This window comes from Rhinopithecus roxellana, chromosome 11, assembly GCF_007565055.1.
Source record: "Rhinopithecus roxellana isolate Shanxi Qingling chromosome 11, ASM756505v1, whole genome shotgun sequence".
NCBI classification, from domain to species: Eukaryota; Metazoa; Chordata; class Mammalia; order Primates; family Cercopithecidae; genus Rhinopithecus; species Rhinopithecus roxellana.
In genome coordinates, this window is record NC_044559.1 from 2,925,863 (window position 1) to 2,944,900 (window position 19,038).

General features: G+C 47.1%; 1 protein-coding gene across 11 annotated transcripts in view; it reads left to right on the top strand.

The window, feature by feature from the left end:
• The first annotated feature begins 608 nt into the window (after window positions 1-608).
• TMEM273 (transmembrane protein 273) overlaps window positions 609-19,038 on the top strand; it is a 35,044-nt gene continuing 16,614 nt past the window's right edge. The window contains exon 1 of one of the 11 annotated variants that reach the window (XM_030941274.1): window positions 609-773. In XM_030941274.1, coding sequence (XP_030797134.1) covers window positions 671-773 — 103 coding nt within the window. In that variant the 5' untranslated portion in view covers window positions 609-670. The remainder of the gene's footprint in view (window positions 774-19,038) is intronic. The other 10 variants (XM_030941271.1, XM_030941268.1, XM_030941275.1 and 7 more) reach the window with 10 other exon arrangements.

Consider the following 19,038-nt stretch of genomic DNA (forward strand, 5'->3'; position numbering starts at 1 on the left):
TACAGGTATCTCTCAATATCGATTCCATTTATCACCATGTCGAGATGGTGGTAGCTGTTTCATCTGCTGCCAGAGCTTGCTATTTACTGTGTGGATAAAGAAGCATGTAAATTTCTACATCGCAAATTTAACAAAATATTTTGATAACTATGTGTTAATACTACTAATTTCTGTTATGATCCTTATCTATTTTAGTTTGGGGATTTAAAAATCTTATTCTGAGAAGAGAGTGATAGGCATTCCTAGACTCAGAAGCGCCTATGGCACAAAAACAGTGACCAAGCTGGACTATTGGCTGGAGGGGCATTTCCTGTTCCTGCTCCAAGGCAGAGGCTACTGCAAGGGCTGGACTATAGGGCAGACCGGCTTTGCCCACATTCCTCTCTGAGACTTACTAGCATGGGTCGTTGGGCAAGAAACCGCACCTTACCGTGCTTTTTTCCCACACTCTGTGTGGAGGATTACAGGAGAGAACGCTAGGTATAATACCCCAGCATGTGCAGGGGGCCTAATCACAGCCAGCTTCTGGTGGAGGCCAGGATGACAGGGGCTTCCTTCAGCCCTGTCTTCAGAGAGGCTGAGAGCAACTGAACAGCCTCCTGGCTGTGGCGGCGGTTTCCTTCCCCATCAGTCACGTGGGCCTTGTCCTGTCCCCGGAGCCTTGGGTCACATGGCTCATTGTGCCTGCATTGCCAGGAGCCAGGAGCCAGGAGCAGAGCAGAGCGCCAACATGAACTTGGGGGTCAGCATGCTGAGGATCCTCTTCCTCCTGGGTAAGTGGGGATTGTGGGGATCTCTGGACTGGGGGAGCCTCAGTAGGCAGGAAACTGGGAGAGACTTAGCCCACTGAGGCTTGATTCCTAAAGCATAACTCTGTCCCTTTACACAGATGACGTTTCTCACTTTGATCTGGTAGTGAGCAATGATCTTGTTTGTCTCATTACAGCTGCAACTTACAAATGCTTCTGGGCTAAAGGACAATAGGAAGGGTCATGGCAGAAGGAGCTTCAGGCTTGGGATCTAGAAACATCTGGGTGTAAACTGTGGCTCTGTTGCTAATAAACTAGAATAAGCTTCCAAAACTCTCTAACTTTCTGAACCAATGAGATAGGAGATAATCATGTTTACTTTTTGGGATTGTGAGATAATTAAGTTAAATTTAATTAAGTCAAATCAAAATACTGACATAGAATGAGAACATGTAGGCCTATAGATGCTGTTATACAGTTAACGTTGAACCAGAATTCTCATGCAGTGAAGCAGACTCTTTGCTACTCAGAGGTATCTTTGTTTTTAAAAATTATATTTAATGCATTCATTGAAAGAAGAAAGGAGAGAGGCAAAGATAAAAGAAAATTAGGGCCAAATGAAGAGAGAGAAATATAAAGTCGGAGAAGTAGACAGAGAGGAAGAAACTCAGACAGAGAGAGAGAGAGAGAGAGAGAGAGAGAGACAGAGATGTAGAGAGATGGCTGGAAATATGCATAGATGGAGACAGACAGAGTTGGAGAGAGACACGTGGCTTTACAAAATCCCCTCTGACATTAACTGTTGTTTCCTAAAAAGGCAGCACATGTCCCTCATATATACAAAGATGTTCCTTCCCAGAACTTGCACTGGGCCAAGACTCGATGGGAAGCAGTCTGCCTCCAGATTAAATCTTGTGTCTCCAGAGCAATAGGTTGTATCCTGAATGTGGGCAAAGTTAGTGCTGTGGGCAGGTTTCCATCTAAAGTCTGCACTAAGCAGGGGATAGCAAAGACTTTGGCCTCTGGGAGTCAGCATGTCAGACAGACAGACAGTCACAACATCCATCATTTTACACATGGAAACGGGCCCTTGGCAGTGACTGTGAGGTGATGGCAGGAACCAGCACAAAGCAATTAAGAGTGTGCACGGTGGTTAGACGCAGTGTGCCTGCCTGGAGATGTGGTGGAAGGTAACAGAAGTTGTAACTCTTATTTCTGCTTTTGACCTATCTAGATAAACAAACTAGTCTGCCCTGGTAGAAGAAAAGGAAGTTAAATTTAAGAAATCCAGTGAAAAATGTGCAAATTATATAAATCGGAAATTCATTGAAGAATTACAGACAATAAAACTTAAAAATATCCAGTCTCACAAATAATAATAGAACTAACACCTTGCATTTTTTAGTGTGTCAATGTGCTGGGTGCTCTGCTAAAGATGTTGCATGAGCTCATTTGGTCCCCACGGCAACTCTGTGCAATAGGTGCCACAGTTACCTGCATTTTATAGGTAAGGTTTTAATCACTGGGCCAAGGCATCACAGCACGTTTGTGCTTTCATATACTATTGGTGGAGGTATACAGTGGTTAGGAGCGGGTATCCAGTGCTAGACTCCCTGAATGTTCATCCCTGTTCTGTTGTTTACCAGCCTGGAAAACTTGGACAAAGAATTCATCCTCTTTGTGTTCAGTTTTCTCATCTGTAGGATGGGGACACGTCATTGGACTATTGGGAAAATGAAAACTATTACCACATTTAAAACACTTAGCATGGGATATGAAGCGTGGTGAGTACTCACTATTGGATATGAGGGAACTCATTTATTCACTCTCTCCAGAGGGCAATTTGGCAAAATCTGGGTGTCAATGTAAGCAAAATGTAAGATGTTCATAGCCTTTCACCCAGAAATTCCACCTCCAGGAATATAACCTAATGAAATAATAGAGTAAAAGCCTCCAGAAATATTTCACAGGATATTATTCAACACTGCTGAAACCGTGGTGAAAACCAGAAACAAGTGACTATCAGTAGGAATTTGACTAAGTTAATTATGCTTCAGTATTTCCAACAATACCCAATATATTTAGTTGAAAGACATGCCTTTCTATGACCTGACATGGATGAAACAGAAGTGATGAAGGGATAGTTACAGGTTAGAGTTCCGTAGTAATAATTTGCATGTGTTTAGTTATCTATCCAAAAACTGACTGGAAAGAAATAAAGCAAATGGTTCCTAGTATCCTATCTTCCTCCTTCTCCTCCTCCTCCTCCTCCTCCTCCTCCTCTCCTTCTCCTTCTCCTTCTCCTTCTCCTTCTCCTTCTCCTTCTCCTTCTTCTTCTGATGGAATTTCAAGTGATTCTCCTGCCTCAGCCTCCCTAGTAGCTGGGATTACAGGCATGCACCTCCACACCCGGCTAATTTTGTATTTTTAGTAGAGATGGGGTTTCTCCACGTTGGTCAGGCTGGTCTCGAACTCTTGACCTCAGGGGATCCGCATACCTCGGCCTCCAAAAGTGCTGGGATTACAGGCGTGAGCCACCGCGCCCGGCTATCCTTTACTATTCTTAGGAAAAAGAGTTATATAGCATCTTAGTTTCTCTGTATTGGCATTTTTCATAATGATTGTACATGTTGTTAATTCCAGTAAGTAAATGTTTGTGAACAAAAAGCAAACATGACAGCCTGTTGAAAGCAAATGAAGAAAACGTTGGGCTTCCCCTTTATTCACGGAGAAAGGGGCCTAGAGCACTGTTTAGTGCAATCTGCCGGCAGATGGGGGTCTTTGAAGGTGGGTGACCAGGCCAGTCACCCAAGGTGTATGAGGACTGTGCCTCAGGGGCCTTGGGGGGCATGGGGGCACTCTCTGTCTAGTCCCTCTATGATATCCAGGATCCCAAGTATGACCGGGGGACCCTGGGAGGAGAAGCCAGGCCACTCTTTCCCACACACAGAGTAGGTAGAAAGTTTTTAAAGAAACAGTGTTTGAGTATTCTTTAAATATTTTTCAAACACGTAGATTAATGTAACAGACATTTATGGAGCCAACACCCTGAATTACCAAATGTTAAGTTTTTTTCTAGATACATATTTAAAGGTAAGTAGCTAAATCAATGTATCCATCAGAGAAATAGAACATAAGAGATGGAGTTTGACTCTCTTCCTCCTCCTGTTTTTCTCGCTCCCCAGAAGGGAGAGGCACCCCAGGCTTGGCTATGCTTCCTTCCTGGGTTGCTTTGCAGCTGTTAAAACCTTTGCAGGAATCCGCCATAGCATAGTTAATAAGTTGCATTATCTACCCATTCTGATAATATGGGTCAAATGCATTCATCCCAAATACTCCACAAGTTTCCGCAGAAACACTGTCATTTATCTGTTTATTTATCCATTCCCATACTGTCAGAATTTAGGTTGTCTCTAACTTGCAGCCTGATGGCTGACGCTTTGATGAGCCCTCTCGCCCTGCCTCCTGGAACCCACCTGCAGCTGTTTTTATAGCAGACACCCCTGGCAAAGGAAATGTCGCGTCAATTCTCCTTTTATCAGATATTGCCAAATTGCTCTCCAACACGGGCTTGTGGGCATATCTGTTTCCTTACATACTCAGTAATACTTGATACTGCCCAACTTCTCAATTCTTGACATATCAGAGAGGTATAAAATTTTATCTCAAAGTTTTTATTTTAGTTTGTGTGTTCCTCATTACTACTGAGAATAACTACTTTCTCTACATTATCAGACAGCCCATTCTCCTTTTCTGTAGATATCTCATTTTATATACCCTTCTTCCAAGTTGTATTTAATTATTGGTCTTTTATATAGTATTCTGGATATTAATTATTTGTATGTTTCATGTGTTGCAAATATCTTCTCTCAGTATGTTGCTTATCTTTTATCTTTGCGGCATCCTTTGCCGTGAGAAGTCTTTCAACGTGATGTAATCAAATGTATTGGTCTTTTCCTTTTTGTGTGTTTGGTTTTTCTGTGTTAAGAAACATTTAAAAAATTATTTTTACTTTAAAATGGTTGCATTTCTTATGATTAGGTCTTTAATTTATTTGGAATTTATTTTTATTTATGGCCTAAAGAAAGGATCTAATTTTAATGTTTTCCATATGGGACATCAGTTGTTGCAACATCACCTATGTAATAATCTTTCTTTTCTTTGCTTTGCAATGATTCTATATTGCAAACATAATCTATGTCTATTCTGTACCCGTTTAATATGTCTGAACCATTAATGGGCTTCATCTTCTGTGCCACTTTTTGCATCTGTCTCTCTTTGAATCATGCCACACTGTTTTATTTGCTATAACTGACTAATCTTGATAGCTTGCAGGTGAAATATCTACTGCTTGTCACTGTTGTTGCTAGAATCATTTTGGCCTTCAATTCACTTCCTCTTACATGTAACACTCCTTCCTTGAAAGTGTGGTAAAATTTCACTTCCTGAGAGCCAACCATGGGCCAGGGCTGCTCTCAGTACTCCCATGTGGACCCTGTTCATTTCTCAGCCCCAAGGCAGATACTTTTATTGTAGTCATGTCCATTTTTCCAGACAAGGAAACTGAGGCACCGATAGGTTAAAGTAGCAGGTGAGTGGCCCAGCTGGGATTCAAACTGAGGCATTTCAATGCTCCAAAGCAGAATTTTTAGCTCTAATGCCAAACTGACTCTTAGTCAAGAATAAAAAGGACATTGAAAAAACTGAAGTGACTTTTTAACTTTAAAAAATTTTTTTGTTTCAAAATAATTCAAACTTTCAAGAAACGTATAAGAATAAAAATAGTACAAAGAACACCCATATGACTGCCTATTTTAAATAATTTATCTTATTTGCTTGATAATATATTGCCTCTTTCTCTTTCTCTCTCTCCACACACACACACGCATGCACACACACACACACACACACGATTTGTTTCCTGAAACAATTGAGGTAAATTGTGTATACCATGGGGTTTCTTGTAACCCTTAAATACATCAGTGTTTATTTCTTAAGAATAGAGATACTCTCTTATATACCACAGTAGAATAATCAACTTTAGGAGATTTACTGTTGACAAAATACTTTTATAGAATCTATTTATCATATTCTAATATTTTCAATGGATCCGATAATGTCCCTTATGGCCTTGGTTTTGCCTCCAGGCCAGGACCCAATCTAGGAGGGGTATGGCAGGGGTGACCGACTGTGTCACATTAGCCTTCCTTAATCTGGTACAGCCCCCAGTCTTTGTTTGTCTTTCATGATAAAGATATTTTTGAAGCGCACAGCTTTCGAACCCCACTATTGTCCCCACAGAACATTCTTCATCGTGGGGTTTGCCTGATAGCCCCTGGTGATTCGATTCAGATTATCCATTCCCTTCCAGAAGACTGCATGGCTAACGCTGCCCTACTCAGGTGTCCACACTTGGAGGCACGGGATGCCTGAGGAAGGCTGATGTATTTTTGCTATCATGATTAAAAAAACTTAAAACTAGGTTTTGGATTATGGTTGTCACAATTCTAAATAAATTGCTACTTAAATATCAACCAATCAATATTTTTAAATTTTGCTAAAATATTGATCTAAGACTAGCTATCGAAAATATCTGGTGAAATTTCTAGGCATTTTATTAGAGGTCTGCATTTTCCTTTTAAAAAAGCTGTCGTATAAAATATTCCTGTGAACTCTAATTCCATCTAAAATGTCAGCCATCTATCTCCGTTTTAATTCTGTTGGCAAGCATCTGCTGAAATCTATGTATTATTATAATCATGATAATAAGAGAAATACAATATCACTTTAATTACATTCCAGGGCCTAAAACATTCTTCACTGAAGGAGCCAGAGTTATTGAAGGGAGCAAAGTCTTTTTTTTCCCCCCTTAATTTATAATGAAAAGATGGAAGAGGCCCGGGTAAAGAGAATTAAATTCGTTTTTATCTTACAAGTCAAATTCATCACTTTATTCCTTGGGTCTGAATCCCTGAGATCTTTGTAAAAATCTTTCCTGACAGCTTTTCCCCTGTTCCAAGGTCCTGCCAAGACAATGATTCAGAATCATGTCGTGTGTGAATTTTAGTGAGGAAGAATCTTTGGTATGTTCATTTTATTTTGCGCAAAACAAATCTCTACAAATGTAACAAAAAACGAATACACCAGGGTCTCTTACAAGTCAGCAGAAGGTCAAGGAAAAGGCTGAAACCTCAGGTAGGCAAGAGACATTTCCTGATAGGGCAAGAATTCCCCTAATGACTTCTGCCCATTTTCTAAATGAATTGCTTACTTTTTTCTTTTACTGTTGAATTTTAGGAGTTCTTTATATACTCTAGATATGAGTCATTTGTCAATACGTGGCCTGCAAATATTTTCTTAGTCTATAGTTTGTCTTTTCACTCTCTTAACAGGGTCTTTTACAGAACAAAAATGTTTAATTCTAATTGCCTAACTTACTAATCTTTTTTTTTCATGGATTGTGCTTTTGATAGCATGTCTGAGAAGTTTGCACCAAACCCTAAGTTCTCAAGATTTCCCCCTAAAATTTACATAGTTTTACGTTTTATATTGAAATATATGATCCATTTTGAGCTCTTTTTTGTATAAAGTATGAATTTAATCAACGTAATTTTTTAACCTATGGATATCTAATTGGTCCAGCACTATTGGTTGAAAAAATGATCCTTTCTCTATTGAACATACTTTGCTCCTTTGTCAAAAATCAGTTGGTCATACTTGGGTGGGGCTAATTTGGGGTTCTCTTTTCTTTTCCATTGATGTGTCTGTCCTTCTGCCAATCCCACACAGTTTTGATTTCTGTAAATACATTAAGTCTCAAGGGAGTAGAGTGATTCCTTCTACTTTATTCTTCCTTTTCAAAAAAAATTTTTCGCAATTCTCTTTCCATTATCTTTCCATGTGAATTTTAAAATAATCTTTTGTACATCTACAAAAACAGTCTTCCTGGGCTTTTGATGAGAATTACATTAAACCTATAGATCAATCTGGGGAGATTTGACATCTTTATGATATTGTATTTTTCCATGAACTCGGTACGTGCCTCCATTTATTAAGATCCTTTTGGATTTTTTTTTCTTCAATGTTGTATTATTAGACTCACACCTGCATAATTTTTGAGTGATCGTAAGCTGTGTTATATAAAAGTATTTCTTTCAGTGTACAATTGTGAGCATATGGAGACATCATTGATTTGCGTATGTTAATCTTACTATACCCAACCACCTTGCTGAACTCACATATTCTAAAGAGAGTTACTTTTCAGATCCCTCGAGATTTTCTATGTTGGCTGTCATGTTCTCTGCAAATAGGGTTGGTCTTATTTTTTCCTTCCTGAATGGTATGCCTTTATTTCCTCTCCTTGTCTTACTAGGCCGACAAGAACCTTAGTACTAGGTTGAACAGGTGTGGCGACGGCAGATATCCTTACTTTGTTCCTGATCTTAGTAGAAAAGTATTTTGTGTCTCACCATGAAGTTTGATTTTAGCTGTAGGTGCTTTTGCAGATATTCTTTGTGAAGTTGAGGAAGTTTTCACAATTCATCATGGAAGCATTTTTATGGCTACTTTGACATCTCTGTCAGATGACTCTAAATCTGTGTCATCTAGGTGATAGCATCTGTTGATTTCTTTTTCTCATTCAAATAGAGATTGTCCTCATTCTTGCTTTGACAAATAATTTTCCACTGAAACCTGAACATTTTGGATTTGATGTTATGAAACTCTGAAACTTATTGAAATCTTCAATTTTAACAGGCCTCCTCAGATACCATTCTGTCAGGAGAAAAGGGGCATTTCCTCATAATTGCTAGAGGGTTGGAGCTTGACATCGTCTCTGGCCGCCATTGACACCTGGTGGGAGAAGGGCTCTGTGTTACTGTGGGGTGGGGTGCAGGCTAGGTTCTAGGCCATCGCTCTAGAACCTGCTCAGTAATTGACACTCGTTTGAGTCAATTATTGCCCTAAGTGGAACGTCAGCCTTGGGCTTGTGTGGGCCTCCCCTTTGGCCCTCGCAGATAGCACCTGGCTGGGAGTGCCCAGGCTCATCACTGCTCTCCATGTGTCCCTTGCTGACACTGTGGGGTGGGGGTAGCCTTGTGGTGGCTGGGCAGTGGAGGATGTCCTGACTCTTTCCTAGCCGGCACAAGGTGCCTAGAGGTGCCTTGTCACTGCCAGGAGTGGGTGGAAGTGCAGGATCCCACAGGGTCTCCACTGACACCCCTGGGGGCGGGGACTTTTTCATTCACTGGGCATGAAAGCCTCTCTTCCCCATGTGACCCTCTGACACCACCCTCGTTGGGAAGTGGGGGCTCCTTATAACTGACCAGTGAGCGTGGAAGTCCAGGTCTCCACTTGGCCTCTGTTGATGAGGGTGGGGCTTGGGGTGAGGGCACAATTTTTTCTGTGCTGTTTGACCGTTGTGGAGTGGTTATCGCCTAAAAGTCTTGTCTTCCTAGGCTGAGCCTTTCTCAGTATTTGGCTGAGTATGTGTTGGCCTGGGGGGTTCGGCTTTTCTTGGGGCTTCTGTGTCTGTGCCCAGTGGCATTACAGGGTTGCCAGCATCTCCCGTTCCCATCTGGGACATCTGAGGCAAAAAGAAAACTCAGAAATTCACTGCCCTGTTATTCCTGGGCTCGGAAGGTCCCTAGCCAGTTGGCCTTCTTCTCTCCATTTTTGGGGGTCTTTTTATATTTGTTTTTTAATATAATATTCAGGGGTTTTAGCTATACTTAGAGGAATAGGGAAAAGTAAACCTATTGCATCTTTCTAGAAAAGTAAGTCTGAAATGAGTTCTGGGGGATAGGTGATTTGGAGTAATGCTCTTTGAGGAGGGGCCCTGGGCTGTCAAACCTCTCTCAGACACACAGTCTTGATTCTAGAGGCCCCTGAAGGGGTCTTCCCCATGGGGTGAAGGAAGAGTAGGGATGTAGGCAGAGTGCCTGCTGGGGAGTCTCTGATCCTCTGATGAGGGCCACAGCTGGGCGGCTGCAAAGTCACATACTCAGTAGACCTTTTTGCTAGCTCCCAAATTAAACATCTCCACTTCCTCTTTAAAGTCACTATAAGCATTGTTGTCACACCTAGACCCTCATTTATCCACCAACAATTGCTTGAACTGCTCCCTTTATTAAATTTGATTCCATGAAATAACTGGATAATGGTTCTTAGTGAGATGGACTGGGCTCACTCTCCCCTGCTTGTCTGAGGGAAGCAGATGGTCAGCCAGGGAACTCCTGCCTGAACCCCAGCTGCAGCCAAGTTCTGCTCCCACCTTTGCAAACTCTCTGACCATGTAATCAAGAAGTCACTCTTCAGGACAAGAGGTGAAGGACCTGGAGTTGGACCCACAGGCTGTTTTGGAGGACTGGGACTCATGGACACCCAGAGCCTTCTCTTTGATTAAGCAAGTATTGATTTTCACCAAAGTCTACTGGCACATGAAGATAAGTAAGTCAGGCTCCAACCTGAGGAGCTGACAGTCTATGGGGGGACAGTTGCAATGCAATGTGTTAAATACTGAGATGAAGGATGCACAGAAGAAAAAGGGGAAGCTCTTGATCCAAAGTGGAGTATTCAGGAAGGCTTCCTGGAGGAAGAGTCTTGTTGAATGCTAACTGCTTACATCTCTGCCTAAGTGAAATCCTTCAGCAGCTTCCCATTGCTGCCAGCACATACTCAAGTGTTTACTGTGTCACTGGCCTCCCAGCCCTGTCACAAGCCATCCCCTGTTGTGCCTGCTCCCTGGTCTCAGGGAACATCCATCAGGTTACTGTCCGGCCTCCTCGCATGTCCTCTCTTTTGCATGGGATGAGGTTGTTCCCCTCCAGGGCCATAGAGATACTCCCACTCCCCTCTGTACTATCACCACCGTCAGGAGAGAGATCTGGTCTTGCTGGGCCATCACTCTAGAACCTGCTCAGTAATTAGCACTTGTTTGAGTCAATTATTGCCCGAAGTGAAACGTCAGCCTCCGGGAGCCTATCTGCAAGAAAGGGACAGGTGGTGTGGCTTCCTGAGAAGAGAGGACAGCCTCTGCTGAGGCCCCGGGCAAGGGCAGCACGGAATGCTGGGGTTATGCAAGAGGGGAGAACAAGAGGTGACATGGGCCAGCAAAAGAGGAGGGCTTGATGAGCCCTGGGAGGACATTGGGCCTCATTCTTCAGGATTTTAAACAGCCTTACAGGAAGAGTGCCTGGCTGCAGTGCCCCAGATGGGCTGGAGGCAGGGAGACTTACTAGGAGAAGGCAAATGGATAGTCCAGGAGAGGGGAGGCTGGCTGGATTTGTCCCAGGCCATGCCAGCAGGGTCATGTTGGCTTCTGAGGCCCCAGCGCACCCATCTCTCACAGTACTTCCCCGAGGCAAGCAGTGTGTGGCCTGAGGTCAAAGTGTGTGGCTGAGTACAATGGTGTCCATCCCAGTTCCTGGCCAGCCCATGCTTAGCCCCACCGGCAGACAGTGTTGGACAGGCCAGGCCAGGGCTGTGTAGCAACAGCCCTGAGTAGCTGAGCAGACCCAGGCAGGGCTCCCTGAGCTAACCCTAGAGTCCTAAAGAACAGAGACCCTCCCACACTGCAGATGAGCCCTGATTGTTGAGTCACGTGTGACACATTAAGACACCTTGGTCAGTTTGTAATGACTGTTCACCCTCCATGCTGCTGTGAGACTCTTTCTCAGACCCAGTAACTCAGGCTCAGGCATGCGAGTCTGAAGAGGTCATGCCAGTTCCTGTGGCTTTCCCATGAAAAGAGACCACTGTCCCCAAGAGAGGCCCTTGTCCTGACACTGGCTCTAGGACCCCACATACACACATATATGCAAATGCAAAGAAATTTTTTTCTTTTTTATCTTGTCAGGAAATGTTTTGAGAGTTTAGGAACCAGGTCAGCACTCAGGCAAAGAGAGAGGGATGTGTGTGTGCAACGGTTCAGTGCAGCTGAAAGTGAGAACCCGAGTAGGGGAAACCACAGCCTGTGGCTACCCTGGGAACTAGAGAGGGAGGGAGGAACTGCTTTTATTTCAATTTCCAAAAGACCAGATTCCCAGATAACAGCACTTCCTCCCTCCACCTGGTGGTTTCCTTTGGGGACTGAGCATTGCCCAGAGCTCCAGGAGAAAAGCCAGGGCTTGGGTAAGGGAACTTGCTGGTGAGTCTGATGACTCAGACCCCATCCTTGGTCCTGGAGGGTCTGTGGTTCCAGGTGGCCCAGGCCAGGCCTGGCTTCCTTCTGCTCTACCCATCTGACCCTACTTCCCCTGGGGGCAGGCAGCAGGGCTGCACCTCCCCCTCTGGAAGGGACCCTTGAAGAGTGGACTGCAGGGCCCTTGGGTCAGGGGGATTTTGGCTGGACCATGCATGGGGCTTGATTTATAACTTAAATCTTTAGACATGTGGCATGCTCTAGGCTCTGCAAATGTCAGGAATTGCCTAAAAAACTAACTAGAGTGGAGATTCCTAGCATGGATGCTGGTGCCCCGCAGGGCTCACAAATGGCCTGTCCTGGTAAGTGGAGGCCGATGGGTTTACTAAGGGGCTCCGGTTTCGGCTGTGTGCTGCCGTTTCCTCTGCAGCATCATGGCCCCCTCCCTGTGGTCCAGGACAGCTGTCATCCCACAGCTCTGCTCCCTGGACACGCACTTCCCTCGGTCAGGTCCCTCAAGACTCCAGAGCAATGTTTCCCAGAGGCTGAAGAGCACAGTATGAATATTGCATGAATAATAATAACCCCACCACTTAGCGGTTATGCAACGCTTTCCTCTTCCACAATACTTTACCATCATTAATTAGTTATTCTGCACGGCTTCCAGCCTCCCCTGCTCTCTGTGCAAGGCATGCCCTGAGAATTGATCCTGCAAACAGGCCTGTCCTTGTCTGAAGCACCAACATCAAGTGGCCAGGCCCCTCTTCGCTGGGATTGTACAGGCTTTGGGAGGCCTTGGCTTGGCCACTTCTCATAACAGCAGAGACCTGTGCCCTTGCTGGGGAGCACCACCTCCTTTCTGACCCGAGCACCTTCCCAGAGTGCCTCTCGGTGTGCTTGGCTCCCTGTTTCACTCACGGCCCCTAGGAAAGTGGCAGACGCCGGTCTTAGGTGGTGGCGTGCTTGTTTGTGGAAGGGCAGCTGCCGCCTGCACCTCACTCTGTGCACACACTCCTTCCAGGGACTTGTCCAGCCATGCTCTGTGTGCAATGGGGCCACTGAGCTGGGAGCTGTGTTGTGTCTGGTCCAAGGCCACTGGCCGAGCAATGGGTGGCAGAATGGGAACTCAGATATCTTGGTTTCAAATACCCTTCCCTCCCACCCACCATGGGCATCATGATGAGGTTTCAGATCCCCACAGAGAGGCTCAAAGGTGGGGCAAGCCCTTTCCCCAGTGAATAGGGTCACTTAGGTGTCCGGCTGTGGGGCCTCTGATCTGGCCCTCCCTGAATACCACTGTCCACCCAATCATGACAGCCTCAAGTTCCTCCTTGTTCCAGAAACTCCTGTCTTCCTCAAGGCTTCAGCAGCCCCTTCCCAGGTGTGGCTCAGTGCTCACATGTGTCACCACCCCTGGTCAGAATGGACCCGGGACACCCAGGGGGCCCTAACCCGTTGGAGGAACTCCTAGCCCTGGTTAAGGCCCAGGCCAGCTCCCCACCTCCACCCCTCCATTAGCCTGAAAAGTTATTGATCAGTTTGTCTTCTGTAAGCTGAGTGTTTTAATCCCACTGTGTGAATCTTTAAGAATTAATTAGCAAAGATTGCTCAAGAAAAACAAAGTGGGCACCAGTTTTGATACCTCCTGGTCACCCACTGTTATTGTTTCCCTCTTAATTATGATGCTATTTCTGGATGCTAGAGGCAAACTCCCTAGTGCATCTCAGCCTGGGGTGGCTTCTGTGTGGCCCTCCGTGGCCTCCTGCTTCTAGTTTCTGCCCAGGGTGGTGTGCGTCGAGGAGAAAAGGCACAGAGGCATTGTGGCAGGCAAGATATGAGTGGCCAAGCACTCCCACCTCTGGGAGCAGAGTGGCCACGGGACTCTCCCCTCTGCTTGTCTGAAACCCTTATCTGTCCACAGTGCCAGCCCCATCTTACGCCAGTATCCCCAGCTGTTCTGACCCTGCTCAGCTTCTTTGTTTTAGCTCTCAAGCCCTCTGTACCTTCTTGAATCACCTGACCTTTGCTTGTACCTTGTCCTCTGCCTGGTCACATTCCCTGTCTGGGTACTTTCCATTCCAGTCCCTGCTACCACCTCACTGAGACTTTATTAGCTCTAACTGGTCCTTTTGTTTTTAATTTAAATAATGATATCTCCAGGGGAGCTTCTGTGACACCCCTAGGCTGGGTTAGGTGCCTGCCTTGGCCCACCTGGCTGGCTAATCGCTGTACTTTCATGCATTAGCAGGGACTGCCATGTGTGGAATTCCTCAATCACTGCCTGTCTTCCAGAAACCTTAGCATCAGGGGCTTAGGGGTCCTGAGCTGGAGTTGCCAAGCAAGTGGTCTGCTCTGACTCCAGGCTTCTTGTCTTTCTGTGGATGGGGGAGCAGTCCATGGAAATCAAGGAGTTGTCTAAAAGCTCCCAGAGTCCCCCTCGCCTCCCCCTCCCCCCGCCACTGCTTTGCACTCCTTTTTCCTGTGTGTCCCTTTTGTACAGCTCTGCCAGGTAGGTTTGGGTTCTGCTCAAGCCTAGTTCCTTTCACAGAAAGCAAGGACCACAAACAGGCATGGGAGGGGTCGGCCGACGTCTTGTTTAGAGTCATGCTCTGATAAGACTGGAGGGTGATTGAGGAAGAGAAATCTCAGGTGGTTCTGGGGTTTGAGATGGCAACTCTGAGATTTCTGCAAGTCTTGATCTAGAAGGCTCTAGACTCTAGCAGGAGCCAGGCGATGCTGGAAGTAGGAGGACTGTGTAGCCAAGGCCCATACACCTATGCCTCTGCATTTTGCTTGAGAGAGGGCTGAACAGGTGCTACTGCACTTGGGTTAGGTGTGCTTCATTTCCACTTTCAAACAGCCCCATGGAGTGCCTGAGAAGCAGACCCATTTGTGAGCCCTGAGGCAGGGGCAGGGCCCGCCAGCACCCACACCACCCAAGAGAGCTAAATTAAAAAAAGTATACCTTGTGTTTCAGTCTGACCCCAGGGTCCACTGACATTGCAGGGTGGCACAGGATAAATGAGCAGAAAGGCAGGAGTTGTCTCTGGCGAGTCTTCTATATGTCAGGGTCCTGCATCCCCATCTTCAGATGAAAAAAGGGAAGCCCAGGATCAATCTGCTGTGTGAAGCATAGCTGGGCTGTTTCCCTTGACTCCACACATCCGATTTCTTTTCTGAGCCTCTTGGGTGCCATGGTGTGCCAGCCAGGCCTCCAAGGCTCACAGCGGGCTGAAAGATGGAACCACCACAGTGTACATGGTCTCAGAGCAACGGAGGAAATGCTATCACCCCCGTTGTCTCTCTGTGGCTGAACTGTACTTGGATCCTAAGCTCCGTACCACTCAGTACTTAACTAGATCTTATCTCTTCAAGCCACTTTTGGTTTAATACTCAGTTCAGACTTCTCCCATCCACCTCTCCCGGCATCCCCCCAGGAGAAGAGTCTAGCTCTCACGCATCATCTTGCTCTTGGGAGAAACAGCTTCCCCTGGGTTTTTTGTGGCCTTCATGCCATAGAGCAAGCTGCAGACTGGGGCCAACAGTGCAGGGGAGAGGTTTGATGCATGGAAGGGGTGATCCTGGACCGATGAGAGCAAGGGGGACTTTCAGAGGAGTGGCTTTGAAGGATATATAAGCACTTTCTACAGGGATGAGGGAAAGGCATGGCAGCAAAGAGAGCAGCAGCCTGTGCAGAGGCCTGGAGCCATGCATGTTGCATGACTCGCAGATCCCAGGCCGGCTTGTGTGGGACTGTGTGGCGTAGCTCCGCCTTCACAGCCAGCCTTCTCTGCTCACATCTCCCAATCTCCAGTGATGCCCTCTCAGGAACCATCACCAAAGACATTAAGATTCCTCTGATTGCAGATGACAATTACTGAGCTCAGATAAGAGTAAGAAAAAGAAGCAATTTCCTTACTGAGGTGACTCAAAAGTCCAGGGAGAAGTGCTTCAGGCACAGCTGGATTCAGAGGCTTCAAAGTGTGTTTAGGACTTGGTCTGGGCTCAACCTTCTTCAGCAGGGACTTCAGTCTGCAGGCTCCCTGCAGTGGGCAAACTCAGGCCTCTCTCGGCCCCATAGCTCTCAGCTCCAGAAGACATTCTGGCTTCTCAGTTTCCCCTGAGGCCCTGAGTTGGGTGTCACTGGTTTGAATTGGATCATCTGCACCACCTGTCGACCAATCACAGTTGACAGGAAGAAGAAATATGCTAATTGGTCAGGCAGGGTTCACATATTCCCCCGGAGCCAGTCCTATGGGAGTCATGTGGAGTGCCTCCCAGTGTGCTTGGCTCCCCACTTTGACTATGGCCCCTAAGAAAGTGGCAGATGCCCATCTCAGGTGGTGGCGTGCTTGTTTGTGGAAGGACAGCTGTTGCTTGCACCTCACTGTGCACACACTCCTTCCGAGGACTTGTCCAGCCATGCTCTGTGTGCAATGGGGCCACTGAGCTGGGAGCCATGTTGTGTCTGGTCCAAGGCCACCGGCTGAGCAATGGGTGGCAGAATGGGGACTCAGATCTCCTGGTTCCAAATATCCTTCCCTCCTACCCATCATGGGATCATAGTGAAGTTTCAGATCCCCACAGAGAGGCTCGAAGGTGGAGCAAGCCCTTTCCCCAGTGAATAGGGTTGGCTGGAGTTCTGGCTGGGGGGCCTCTGGTTGCTCAGAGGAAAACCGAGGTGCTAGTCAGGGGAGGAAGGCAGGCCATGCACCAGTGTCCACCCTGCACTCTGTTCCCACTTCCTCCAGCTTGTGAGACTGAGGCTTGGGGAAGGCGCTGAGCTTTGCCTGTGACACTCTAATCTTTTCTTCAGTGTAAATCTTGTCTCCCTGGTCACTCTGTGTGCTCCTTCATGGGAGACTTAGGTCTTTGGTTGCTCTTTGATTTCTCTTAGGCCCTGGGGCCCCATGGAACACACTGCAGGCTCTTTATTTACATGTGTGAGCCCTGTTAAGAGACTAAGGAAGCCTGTCCTAGACATTTGAAGCCACTGCCTCTAGCTGAGAATGTTGGAATTCATGAGCTCTAAAGTTAGGAGCCATTCGGCAACATTTAAGTCCCAAGATGACTATGGCCAGGCATCATTGACAAACACTTAGGGCAGCCTCTCCCTATTTTTAGTTCAAATACTTATAGAACAACATCCGAGTGCACGCACGCCTACTGGCCCACAACTGGGAATCCCACAACCCAATTCTGACCAAATAAGGGTGGCAAAGAGTGCCAGTCCCCCAGCGAGGGTGGACCCAACAGGTGGACAGCTCAGAGAGGCCTGGATGCTGCGGATGGGCTCTCAGCAGGTCAGATTCCAAGTGAGATGGGGCAAAGCTAGGCTGTGCCTTCAGCACTCTCCAAAATAGCTCATCTCAGCTTGTGTAGAGCAGCCCTGCCATCTTCCTCCCCAGGAACTGGGGTGGCTGCCCTCCCATGTTTCTGGGGGTCCATAAGACAGAGGGCCTTCCACTCTTGCAGAGGGCTTCTTGCTGTTGGGAGAGCCACTTACAGAGCAATCTGTGTGATGCAGGCCTGAGATGGGAATAGCAGCTGTAAGGGGGCTGGAGCCCACTATTTTGTCAGGGAGGCACAGAGTACCAGGTCCAAATGGGGCACCAGGGGGAAAGCAGAAACTCTAGAATCTAGAGCCCTTAGAGTGGCCTTGTGCAAATTAGGAAAAGCTCCTATGGTCAGTGGCTGATCTGACCACACATAGAAGCTACACAGGTGGAGGCTATGGAAAGCCGCTGCATCTCAGCAAGCCCTCTGGAGGTAGCCCTCTGCCTTCTGCTCTCTGCTTTAGGCAGCAGCAAGGGCTGTGTTCTGGCTCTCTGACCCTACACAGTGTGGACAGTTCAAGGGAAGCAGCCAGCCAGACTCGTGCAGTTGGTGGTAGCAGTCAGAGGCAGTCAATCCAGATTTGGCCAGAACTGTGCCTATTATGGCCTCAGCAAATCTACAGGTTGGAAGGGGTCCTGCCCCACACAGCCCCACCTCAGCCCCCTATGACTCTCCTGTGGGTGCCAAGCTTCCCCCTCCTTCTTGCATGAGATACTGGAGAATTCCTGCAGAGAAAGTGCAGTGCAGCTCCTGCTGGTACTTGTGGGCTTCCTCCTGGGGTGTCCCATGGATCTAAATGCAGCCAAGACACTCCAGAGACCTCTGGCTGTGATGTCCAAGCAGGCCTGCTAGGGCCAGCCATCCTCCAGCTACTTTGCAGAGCCAGGTGACATCAGCCAGTGCTGGAGGCTTGCAGGGGGTCTACTGCCCAGGGGGCCCTCCCCAGCTCATGACCCTAGCAGGAAGCAGGGGTAAGGCTGGCCAGGCTGCTGTCCTGAGCATGAACCCTCACCCACGGGCTCATGAGTGTGTGGAGTCACGGTTCCAAGCACAGGAGGGCTGCATGGAGGGATTTCCATCCCTGAGGAGGGGAAAGGCTGCCGCCGAGTGGCCGAGGGGCTGGCTCGCAGGAAGGGCTGGGCCCTTGGCTGTTTTGAATGCACAACTGGGTTCTCCGCCCACGTTGGTCTCCCTGCAAGTGACTCAAGGTAGTGGTGGAGTTGGGGTGGCAGTGGGAATTCACTCAGTCCCAAAGTCAGACCCCAGGAGGAGAGCCTCTTTAGGGTCAGGGATTAGGGGAAGCCTCACAGCTTGGAGGGGACACAGGATGGGACATAGAGGATGGTGTCTAAGGGACTGGCCTCTGTTGGGGGCTGAGCTGAGGCTCAGCCAGGGGTCCCAGCCACAGAAAGGGGCAGAAGGAGCCGAGGTTTCAGAGCAACTCATTTGGGGAGTGAAGCCAATGAGGAAGGATGCAGGACAGCCTGGCGAGAATGGAAACTGTGATGCTGCTGGGGAGACCAAGGCCAGGATTGGGGCCTTTTGACGTTAAGGTTTTCTCTTCTTCCTTTCTCTTCCCTCCCATTGATGGTCTGAGTAACTCAAGCACAGCCTGAGTGTGTCTCTTGAGCATCTCGGTGTGTACCTCTCTGTATTTCTCACCCTTTCTAACCTGTGTCCTTCCTTCCTCTCTGCTTGGATTTCATCTCAGGCTAGCATGAATTTTCCATGCCAATGCTGCAGGTGAGAGCAATGCCTACCAAGGGAGGACTGGAGGGGGAATCAAACAACATGCTAGCATGGCAGGGGGAG